Source organism: Stegostoma tigrinum, chromosome 12 (genome assembly GCF_030684315.1).
Source record: "Stegostoma tigrinum isolate sSteTig4 chromosome 12, sSteTig4.hap1, whole genome shotgun sequence".
NCBI classification, from domain to species: domain Eukaryota; kingdom Metazoa; phylum Chordata; class Chondrichthyes; order Orectolobiformes; family Stegostomatidae; genus Stegostoma; species Stegostoma tigrinum.
The window spans coordinates 36,349,142-36,361,427 of record NC_081365.1 but is presented as its reverse complement, the minus strand read 5'-3'; the positions used below and the strand labels follow the sequence as shown (position 1 = coordinate 36,361,427).

At 40.6% G+C, this 12,286-nt stretch overlaps 1 protein-coding gene across 2 annotated transcripts in view; it reads right to left on the bottom strand.

The window, feature by feature from the left end:
* hgd (homogentisate 1,2-dioxygenase) overlaps positions 1-11,999 on the bottom strand; it is a 43,211-nt gene extending 31,212 nt beyond the window's left edge. For both annotated transcript variants that reach the window (XM_048540858.2, XM_048540859.2), the window contains exons 1-2: positions 11,868-11,999; positions 6,289-6,360 (exon numbers count right to left, since the gene is read on the bottom strand). In XM_048540858.2, the coding sequence (XP_048396815.1) occupies positions 6,289-6,360; positions 11,868-11,882 (87 nt within the window). In that variant the 5' untranslated portion in view covers positions 11,883-11,999. The remainder of the gene's footprint in view (positions 1-6,288; positions 6,361-11,867) is intronic.
* Positions 12,000-12,286: the final 287 nt, after the last annotated feature.

Genomic DNA, 12,286 nt, shown 5'->3' with positions numbered 1-12,286 from the left:
ATTAGGTCAGGTAATCAGGAAGGCAAATGGAATGTTGGTCTGCATTTCAAGGGGATTGGAAGTCTTACCGCAACTGTAGAAGGTGCTGACAGGACCACATCTGGAGTACTGTGTGCAGTTTCACTTAAAGAAGTATATTATTTCATTGGAGTAAGTTCACCAGGATGTTCTCTATTTTGGATAGGTTGTCATATGAGCAAAGGCTAAACAGGTTAGGATCTACTCAATGGAAGAAAGAGAGATAATCTTATTGAAACATATCAGATTTTTAAGGGGCTTAAATGTTAAGAGGATGTCTCCCCTCATCAGAGAGTCTAGGACCAGACATTATAGTCTCAGATTAAAGAGACACCAACTTAAAGTTGAGATAAGGAGGAACTTCTTCTCTCACAGGGTTGAGAGTCATTTAAACTCCTTTCCACAAGAGAGCTGTGGGGGCAGAGTCCTTGTGTACATTTAAAGTTGAGGTAGATAGATTCTTGATCAGTCGGAAACTCAAGGATTATGAAGAAAAGGCAGGAAAATGGAGTTTTAGCTAAGATGAGATCAGCTATGATTCTATTGAATAGTGGAGCAGGCTTGAGGGACTGAATGACTTAAACCTATTTCTAGTTCTTATGGTCTTATGGAAATAACCAGATGATCAAACGCTTGAGATAGCTAGGTCCCCACAGTGTAGTTGCAGCTCCTGTAGCTTTTGACCTAAGAAAGTCATTATGACCCATGTGAAATGCATCTGCCACTCCTGTTCTTCCCTGTATATGTGGGCAAAGTCTGTGGTTGTCAAGACCATGGGGCTCTCTCCCATCTGTGATTGAGCAGTCTAGTCTCTGACACTTCTCTTAGTATCTGGAGCATTTCTTCCTTAGCCTGTGCGGCGATATCACAGTGAGATGTTTCTCCATACTGCACTCCCACATTCTTTCTAAACCTGATGTTACATGATGTGTTAGTATCTCAGCTGGGTTGGGGTGCAGGAGGCATGCTTGCTGGTGCCTCCATACACTCAGCCTCAGAGGTTGTGAAAGTAGCTTCTGGTAGAGCAGCCTGTTTCTGCCTGAGACCATGGACATCCTGCTGGTACCTTCAACACAAGACAGAGAAGTCAAGGTGGTCACTTGTTTAGAAGATAAGTGCAATGAATGACACTGACAGCAGCGCTACTGTGAAAGTGATGCTTACTCAGTTGGCAGGGCATGGTTCTCTCAGTAACCTCACAGGAGCGGTCCTGGTTTCACCTGTGAAGAACAGGATTCTCTTCTCATAGCGTGTGCGAAGCCTAATGTTGATGATGCGGCAGTGCCATTGGTGGACAAGGTTAGAAATCACACAACACCAGGTCATAGTCCAACAGGTTTATTTAAAAACACAAGGTTTCAGAGCCTTACTCCTCCTTCAGGTGTTAGTGAGAGAGGTAGTATCAGACACAGAATTTATAGGTAAAAAAACAAAGGGTCACACCACTGATGAGGATGTTTTAAACAAACCTAAGATGCTGTTAAATCTTTAATCAGTTAGAAGGGTTTAATTGATGAATATGTGCATGCAAATCCCCGAACTTCTTTCAAGTCATTGCCCTGAAAGGTTTTATCAGTGTAAAAAAGAGGTGACATTTTAGGTCAGACAATGCACATTAGGTGTGAGGCCTTGTTTAGAAACTGTGTTTTGGTTTGGGATCAGACTGGTTTTATTTCTAAAGTAGGAATTTATAAAATGCCACATTGACTGACTGTCTATAAATTGTGTTCTTTTTGAACAAAATAGAATGTATCTGCAAATACATATTCACCCCATAGATAAGTGTGTGAGAGTGTTTAAGTTAGGGGAGAGAGAGAGAATGTGGAGTGTGTGTGATTGTTGGGGGAAGAGAGAAAGAGTGGACTGTGTGTGTGTTTGAGGGGAAAGAGAGTGTATGAGTGCATGTGTGTGTTGGGGGAAAAGAGAGAGTGTCAGTCCAGTATAATAAAATGTGAGGCTGGATGAACACAGCAGGCCAAGCAGCATCTCAGGAGCACAAAAGCTGACGTTTCGGGCCTAGACCCTTCATCAGAGAGGGGGATGGGGAGAGGGAACTGGAATAAATAGGGAGAGAGGGGGAGGCGGACTGAAGATGGAGAGTAAAGAAGATAGGTGGAGAGAGTGTAGGTGGGGAGGTAGGGAGGGGATAGGTCAGTCCAGGGAAGACGGACAGGTCATGGAGGTGGGATGAGGTTAGTAGGTAGCTGGGGGTGCGGCTTGGGGTGGGAGGAAGGGATGGGTGAGAGGAAGAACCGGTTAGGGAGGCAGAGACAGGTTGGACTGGTTTTGGGATGCAGTGGGTGGGGGGGGAAGAGCTGGGCTGGTTGTGTGGTGCAGTGGGGGGAGGGGACGAACTGGGCTGGTTTAGGGATGCAGTAGGAGGAGGGGAGATTTTGAAACTCCTTGACCTGTCCGTCTTCCCTGGACTGACCTATCCCCTCCCTACCTCCCCACCTACACTCTCTCCACCTATCTTCTTTACTCTCCATCTTCGGTCCGCCTCCCCCTCTCTCCCTATTTATTCCAGTTCCCTCTCCCCATCCCCCTCTCTGATGAAGGGTCTAGGCCCGAAACGTCAGCTTTTGTGCTCCTGAGATGCTGCTTGGCCTGCTGTGTTCATCCAGCCTCACATTTTATTATCTTGGAATTCTCCAGCATCTGCAGTTCCCATTATCTCTGTGTCAGTCCAGTGTTTGCAGAGTGGGAAGAGAACGTAAGTGAGTGCATGTGTGTGCATTGGGAGGGTGGAGAGAGACAGAGTGTGGAGTGTGAGTACGTATGTGTTTGAGGAGTAGAGAAAGAGAGATCGAGTGAGTGCACATGCATGGGGGGAGGAGAGAGGGAGAGAGGGGGACGGGAGAGAGAGAGAGAGAGAGAGAGAATGTGTGTGTGTGTGTGTGTGAGAGAGAGAGGTGATTAAAGATTTAACAGCATCTTAGGTTTGTTTAATACATCTTCATCAGTGGTGTGACCCTTTGATCTTTAACTTTTAAATTCTGTGTCTGATACCACCTCTCTCACTAACACTTGAAGAAGGAACGAGGCTCCGAAAGCTTGTGTTTTCAAACAAGAATAATGTTGGCACTGTTTTATCTAATATTGTGATTTGTGTCGGCTGCTAGTGATGGTGCTGATGTTCAGAAAGTACTGTTACAATGTTTGGTAGAGTATTCATGAATTGGAAGGCAGGAAGGTAGAATTTGTTGGTAAATATGATGGTGGGGAGAAATGCCCTATGGTCCCTCGAAAAGCTTGTGCTTTGTCTGTGCTTGGAAGTTTATAAATGCAGGTGCATAGAAAGTGTCTGAATGGAAACATTTTGTTTGGAACCACCAAGAAGCATTTTTTCCAAGACAACAAGTTTGAATTCGGCCAATTAATTTAAACTAAGCACCTAGATAAGTTAATTGAATTGTAAGTTAATTAAACTTAAATCTGATGGTGTTGACAACCTGAAACCAAACCTATTATAAGAATTTGATTATGTCATTATGGGTATATAAGCTGAGGGAATTTGGAAAATCAAGGAGAGCCAACTGCTATCTGAAAGAGAGAGCCATCCACCACATGCCAGAGTTAGCACTATTCAGCTCTCAGAGAAATTAATCAATCAAAGGTACCACAGCATTTTAGTTGAAAGCCCTCATTGAAGAAATTATAGAGATAAAACATCCCTGACAGCAGAATTAACAGGAATAGCATTTGTGAAGAGAGTTGAGGAGACAAGACAGATGGTGTGAATTTGGAGAGATTAAGTTATAATTTATTGTTCTCTCATTTTTTTTGGGTTTATTAAGTGGGACTTGTGTTTATTTGAACAGCATTCCAAGAAAATCTAGAGCAATTAGAAAGTAATTAGGGGAATTGACAGTTTGTTAGTAATACTGTTAATTTGTTAATTGTTGAGTTAAATAAATAAATTGTTTCTTTGTTACTTGTAAAGTGGAGATCAGGGATTTTCTTTCTTTTAACCACTTGTATAATGGATTACAAAGGGAAAAGTGAGCTTCTCTGGGAGGAGTAATTATTAGAGGGGAACCCCTACACCTATCATGAGAGATTGTGGCTTGTGGTTTAGTTTAATTATCAGAGGGGTTGGGCTATTCCCCTCTGTAACAATAGTGAAGTGTTCTGTAGCAGTCAGTAGGTGGTACAAGGTTATGCAGGGTTATTGTTGTGGGAGGTGCATGAGAACAAGTGAGGACAACTGATGCATGCAATAATGGGAGTGGCAGAGCATGGGCCTTGGTGAGAGTGGGTACAGTAACAGAGGTAGAGTGAATATAGGGTAACAGAGAGTGAAGAGTGTAGCACTTACCCTGGCAGGGTGAAGTGCTCATTGACCTGCTTGTAGCACTGACGGCCATTCCTCCAGACTGCAGAAGCCACATGGAACTAGGTGGAATCCTTAAACTCGGCTCCCAGGTCTAGTGGTGTGGCCTCGTCTGCCAGTTCTTCTGGAAAAGGATGCCCCTCCTTTGCCACGTCCTGTCCACCTGGACTTCCAGGTCACTGCTGAAGCACTGTGTCTCCCTTTCCCCGTTCTGACATCTTCTGAGCGACTGTCCATCACTGGGCAGGGCAGTTTTGGAATGCCAGTGTTCATTCTTGTGTGCAGCAGCCTTTTAAAGATGGCACAGGGAGCAGGGGTGCTGGTTTTTCAGTCAACATCTGGTGAGCAGTCAGTCCATCCGGGGATGGCACATGGTGAGATGGGAAAGGGGATAGAGTCAGATGAGAGCAGTGCCAGTGGACTGGGAATAGTCTGGGTTGGGTGCAGAGACACAAATCTCCTCGAAGTGGCAGCAAGGGTAGGTCTGGGGATTAATCCCCTTTGTGAATTACTGCCAGAAAATAAATTTAATTCCTCAAAAAAGCTGCTAAAATTGGATCCGGTCCATTTTTGGACCCTGACACAGCTAATGTACTGTCAATAAAATCTCTCGTTGCCTGGCAAAGTGAAGACAAGTTTGACGATAACATCATTAATTGGCTTCCTGCTGCTGCCAAGCTGTTGGACCTGCTGGTGTGTCACTGGGAGAAGTGCTTGGAGACATGGAAGTATTGGACAGCTGATCTCATGCTCATTTCTCCAAATGAACTTGCACTCCACCTCCAAATCCAGCTCTACAGCCTTGGGAATATCCAAACCCTTAACTCCAATGCTTTCTCAATAAATGCTGAATATTTCACGCATTTTTTGTGCTCTTTTCATTTCAGATATCCACACTTTTTTAAAAACTTTTACATTATGAGATTTCTGGGCACTATCACATATTTAGAAAAGCTGAGCGTCAGTGAAAGTAGGTGTAAAATTTGTTTCACATTAGCCATTTGGTTTGTAGCTTTTTCTCACTTTCCCGAAGAATAGAGATAAAGATAACAGCATGTTCCATGGCCCAACAGGTCACTTATTGCAGGGGGGAGTCTTAGGTTTGATGGAACATCTGTTGAAATACTTCTTCAATATCTAGAACCTAGTATTAATTTGTTTTTGTCATTCCATGAGCACAGTATTTTTTTTTGCTGTGGTTGCATTTTCAAACTGACTGCTTGTTATTTTCTGAGCTTGATTTTATTGGAAAGGCATGAGAAGCATACACCCAGTTCACAAAATACTTTGTAAGGTTCGCTATTGGAGATCCAGGTGTATAAAATATTGTTTCCCTGAATTGTTCATGGTTATTTTTATTTGTGGATCTAATGAATGGGAAGGCATCTTGAAAAAACACTCTGTGGTTAAAGAAAGCACGTATGGTCATCATTTTAGAATTCTATTATTAATATGGACCAGTGATACACCATTATTTGGAGTCAAAAGAGAACAAGGGTGTAACATTCTTAATAGGTAACAAAATTAAACAGGATCACTGCAGCATCAGCAATCTCACTTTCATTTTGAAAGCAGTAACAATAAAAATAAAAACGTGCAAATGTTAGACATCTGAAATGAAAACAGAAATTGATATGCGGTCTGTGTCATTCTGTGGGCAGCTCAAGGAAAGCATCATGCTTCAAACAAATATACTATGGAGATCATTTTTACCACTGAAATTTGATTTGGTGCCTCAGCAGGGCTTTGCAAACTGCACTGAAGTGTTATTTTTAATAAGATCAAGCCTACAAGTCGGATTTGAATCATCAAACTGGCTGTGCAGATAACCATCAGAACTCAGTGAAAAATGCCAGTGAATCAGCAGGCCTGTGGGTTACACCTGCTCCTATTAAACCTACCGCATACGCAAGACAAATGGGAGATTTGTACACTACCTGACCCTTCGGTAGGGACGCAGGGCAGCTTGGATCTTCTGACGAAAATTCATTGCCAAATCCTGTCATGTACTGGAAAAGAATAGACAGTGAACAGTTACTGTTATTTCAGTATTTTTGTATGCAACTGATGAAAATAGCCTGTTGCACCAAATTCTATGCCTGATTAGAAAATGTATTTTTTTTTGTTTCTTTGGTATTTTTATTGAAAGCACCTGATTTAACAGTTACATAACTTGAAATATTTTATAATGATGCTTTGAAATTTCTAAGCATAAATATATGTTTTTGGAAGGTGTTTATATTTATCTGGAAATACAGGTTTAAGGCAATAGTAATTTAAGTTTATTTTTCCACCAATTCTAATTATTATCCTGCCTGAGTCAGAAGTCACAAGATACCAGGTTATAGTCCAATAGGTTTATTTGAAGTCACAAGCTTTCGAAGCACTGCTCGTTCGTCATGCCTGAGTAAGGATAACCTCAAAGTATGGATCTCCTCCTCTTTTCTACCAAATAAAGGATGGGCAATGATAACATCACAAGTGAAAGGCTTTATTAATCAGGGACATTTGAACAAATGATTCTTTTCTCTTAAAAAATAAAGGCTGAAGGATAACTTTTAAATTATTGATTGTGTTTGTTAGGGCAGCTATAGAGAAGGAGCTTCCATTTCTGATGTCACGGGATGAATCCAAAATTAGAAACCAAGAATATGAGATAGTCATTAAGAAATCCAATAAGGCGTTTGGAAGAAATATCTTATCCCAGAGAATTTTTAGTATGTGGGAGTGCATTTAAGATGAGGATACATCAATAAATTAAAGCAAAAGGAAGACACAGTTATGCTGGTAATTCTAGGTAGGAGGAGGCAACTGCGGAATATAAATAACTATGTGTCCCAGCTGTTTTTGTGAAGTGGTTCAATGTATTGGGCTTAGACTGTTTGAAGATTTTTTTTCACATTCTCGTGAATAATTAGGAACATGCAATTGGACTAGAGAGGATGCAAAATATTCCCTAGGCTGGAAGAATTCAGCTATTGATAGAAGAGAGGCTAGAAAGGATGGGATTGTTTTCCTCAGAGCAGAGAAGACTGAGGGATGAATTTGAAGTGTACAAAGTTCTGAGGGGTATAGACAGGGTAGATAGGGAGAAACTTTTCCCCTTGCTATAGGGGTCCGTAACCAGGCACTATGGGTTTAAGGCAAATAGAGGAGTAGAGGGAATTTGAGGAAATAATCTCACCCAGAAATACCTGGGTATCTGGAACTCACTGCCTAAAAGAGTGGTAGAGGCAAGAATCCTCAAGACATTTAAGAACTATTTAGATGAACACTTGAAGTGCTGTAGCATACAAGGCAACAGGCTAAATACTGGAAAATGGGATTAGATGGATGTTTTATGACTGGTGAGTACGCAATGGGCTGAAATTCCTCTTTCCATGCTATAAAATGTCTATGACTCTACAACACAAGAGTACAATGAGGACTATTACAGAACTATTCAAAGGACTAGAATTAAGCAAAGACAGAGGGTTTTGTCAAGTGATAATCTGGCCCATCAGTGTTTCACAGTGTCTTTTCTGCTTTTCTCATTCTGCTCTTCACCTCATTAATTATGGAATGGAATAGGGTTCCTCGGCCTTTGTGTGCGCATTGTGCAGCACAAGAGGTTGACGTGCTTGCCACTGATGGGACTTTGTAATGCTCATGCTACTTGTGTCATACTTCAAGGCCAGCTCCTTGCTGTTTTAGAGGTTGTAAGCTCAGACTGACACAGTGTGGTGCTCAATCATTACTAATGAATACATGACCCAGAACAAAGGAAACCTCACCCCTCTGCTTCATAGAGAAGGGTCTGGAGGTGCTGGTAGATGGGGTGGTGGAGAGAAAGAAAGACTGTCTTTTTTGAGCCAGTGCTCCACAAGGGTAAATGTCACCATCCTCTTCCTGCTACCTCACACCCATAGGACCTGTGCACACACTTGCACTGCCACTATGTACATGTCTCACCAAGACTCATGGACTACCGATCTCAGGATTGTGTGCAGCATGTGGATATGGCTCTCATCCACCTCATCCTCCAAAACTACAAACGCTTCCTGCCCTCTGCACTTCCTACTCACTCACTGGGGACATTTTGTCATGTCCCCTGCTCCTGCAACTCCAGAAGTTGCTCTTCCATCTGCTTGATTCTCTCTGTCTGCCCCATGGGAGGAAAATTTGACCCACAATCAGGCTGAAAGATCCAAGACCAGCAGGAAGTGCTGGACATCAGGTTCCTCACTCCTCACGAGGAGGAATTAATCCAGGCAGCAAAGAGCATGACAGCTTATGAAGGGATAGAGAGACATCAATAACCAAGATGAAGGGTCTAGGCCCAAAATGTCAGCTTTTGAGCTCCTGAGATGCTGCTTGGCCTGCTGTGCTCATCCAGCTCCACACTTTGTTATCTTGGATTCTCCAGCATCTGCAGTTCCCATTAATTCTGTAAACTTCATTGTGACCAACTGTGCTGCTCTCCAATTACCCTTTGCATTAACCATTCTTAATATTCAGAAGCCTTTATACATCATTAACAACTAATATCCTCCCCTTATTCATACATTTGTGACACTCAACAACCATTGGCCAGGTAGAAACCAGGATTCTCAGGTTCATATCCGCCTCTGAGGACAGGAACCCTGAGAGGATGTACCATCAAAGCTTTCCCCTGCACCATCCACCAGCACAGAGGCTGGCACATCAGTGGGTACCTTTACTAGATTAGACTCACAGATATGAATTTAGCTGATAGAATTCAGCTATTGATAGAAGAGACGCTAGAAAGGATGGGCTTGTTTTCCTTAGAGCAGAGAAGACTGAGGGGTGAATTTGATTGGGGTATACAAAGTTCTGAGAGGCATAGAAAGGGTAGATAGGGAGAAACCTTTCCCCTTAGTATGGGTGTCCATAACCGGCGCTATGGGTTTAAGGTAAATAGAGGAGTAGGGGGAATTTGAGGAAATAATTTCACCCAGAAATACCTGAAACTCACTGCCTAAAAGGGTGGTAGAGGCAAGAATGTGAAAGTTTATCAAAAGCCTTTGAGAGATCACGTTATTGGTCATAACAGTCCACTAGGAAAATCAAAACACAAATGGTCAGGCAGCATATCACGCTTGAATCTGTAACTAAGAAAGCTGATAGTGCACAGTTTATTTCTGATAATCAATTCCATTATTTTACAAAGAATGAAAGTAAGAACACTGGGTTTTTCATTGCCTATCCAGTTTATTTGATATAGACACTACATTGGCCTGTTCCTAAAATACTGCTGCCTTTTCTGTCCATATGATTATTAGTATATTACAAGTCTCCTTTCTATTTTATTTTGATAGTGTGCAATAACTATCATACCCCTTTGTGATCCATTTGTTTTGATGCCATTCAACCAGTTTCATGTTTCTGTCTGATTTAGGGTGAAATCATTGATTGTTTGGAGAGTTTGTGGTTTATCATACCTTCCTGTGAGGTACAAGTTGTATAGTGTGCAGTTTTCACCTCTTCCCTGATTGCTTGTTCATAATTATAGTCTGGAAGAAATTTCACTGTTGTACTTAGCTTCAGCAGTGATACCAATTCCCAGGTCTCCCTATCCTCTCTGATCATCTTTTCCAAGTGTCTCTGACTGTGTTATTCTTCACATTGAGCCTTTCCCTCTATGTCCCTGCAGGATTCACACAAACTATTCTTTTTCTGTCTCACCTTTGTTAATCGAATTAGGTCAATATTTAGTTAAACTGAGATTATTGATTTTAACTTTCATCCATGGCCTTGGACCCTTAACAGTGTTCTATTTATCTTCCACTGAAGTGTTGCTATGATGTATTTCATTTACATTGATCGGGTTATTAAGTAATATCAGAACCTGTGGCTTCTTGACTGCATTTGGTCAAGAAGCGCATGTGCAAATTGTCTATATTAGTTGATAGTTCTCAGTACATTTATTTTTGCTAACATAAGATTTGACTTCCAGATGATATTTTTAAACAGAATTCAAAATTTGGATCTGCTGTAGTGAGATTCAAACTCATGTTCTTTTTAATATTGACCTTAACCTCAGGATTATTAGTCCATATCATAACTGCTAAGCAAATGTACAAAGTAGTTATCCAGACAGAATGATTCATTCTAAAGAAGGGTCACTGAACTTGAAAAGTTAGCAGTGCTTTCTCTGGACAGATGCTGCCAGACCTGCTGAGTTTTTCCAGTAATTTCTGTTTTTGTTTCAGATCTTCAGCATTTGCAGTTCTTGGTTTTATTTTGGTTTATTGTGAAGTTTTTTTTTAACCTCCCACAAGATCAGTAATGTCTCTTAGCCAGGTATCCCTGACACACAGGACTACATTAATATAATCCACTTTCCTTTTTCTAAAAACTGTTCTGCCCCTGAATGCTTCACCTTCTGGAGTTAGCTATGTTTTGATGATTTATGCAACAACCTCCGGTTCTAGCATTTCTTATTTTTTTTTGGCATTCATGTAAATACCTCCTTAGAGTTCTCCCTTGTCCTATGATCTCCGTTAACTATTCCAGGTCTCTAGTTCATAAAAAATCTCTCAGGTTTTGAGTCAATACCAGCCGCGTGGCTACCTTCTACAATCTGTTTAATGCCTTGACAATGTTGAATCCTTGCAAGTCCGTTGGTAGTTATGTAACCTAGATACCGCCCACCTTTCCTATGCCTGTACATATTCTTCTTTCGGGAAAGATTCCTAATTATTTGTGGAAGTAGGAATATTGTGCTCATGTTGCCATCATTTATTTGCCTCTGTAATTCTTTTGGTAAATTGTGCTCCTTTGCTAAACATTTTTGTAGAAATTAAGACAGCATTATCACAGAACTATATAATTGCAAATGATATTTTTAAAATTATGAAATTTGAAAGAGGCAGCATTTCTGCTTAAAAAGGCTTCAATATATTCCATAATAATGAGAAGGCACAGGACAAAGTCCCCATGATGACTGTGACCTTCTGTCTGTAGGCAGCTACATTCAGCCTCCTGCTTATTGGCTCTTGTTCCTGCAATACCTAAATTTCAAAATACGTTTGTGATCAAAGTCTGAAAGTCGTTCTGTCGACAGTCACAGACTACTGATCTTTAACTGGAACCACACTGCTCTGCATTTCTTTTCAATAGTGAACAAATTTTTGTGAATGAAAATAATAAATATTGACATGTTGGAGCAAAGTATGTATTTAAAAGAGAATAATAAAATGCAGTAGAATTTCAGCACTAAGACCAGCAACTGATTATAACTCACGTAAGTAAACATTATTTAGGAGGATAATACTTTTGTAATAAATTGAACTGGCCAAAGAAAGTTAGAAATGTATAATTAGTTGGGAGACAATAGAAAATGGAAAATATATCATGAATTTAGTTTTATCTTTTAGTAACTGGAACCAAGAACTATAACAATAATTATTCGAACATTGATGAACGAAAAATTACACAGGATGTTTATGAAATTTTATTTCTGTCATGAATAAAATACATTTATGTCCAACAAAGATATTCTTATAGTTCTTACCTTGAGTGATGCCATTTCTACGCTTTTCTTTTATTCAAAAAATGTACGGCAGATTTAAACTGCAACTGGGACAAAACAATGAAGCTCCTAAATGAAAGAGAACCTTGTAGCATGAGGGCAACAAACTTTATACAGCAGGGCTTGCATTAGGCATGCTCCAGCACTGATGTAACACATTTTAAAAAAGTAAACAAAGTCACAGAATGAGAGGTAGAGAGAGGAGGGGGAATTGAGACTAAAAATTGATAAGTACAAACCACCAAAAAGTAAGTATGTAAAAATAATATACAATAGCAATGACATGGAGTGGAAAAAGAGAAATGCTTTAAATTTGAGCGAGTTTAATTACTAAATTGTGTCCCTTCCATTTACCTTCCGTAGTACAGCATCCACCACAAACTTTGAACACTTAGCACTAA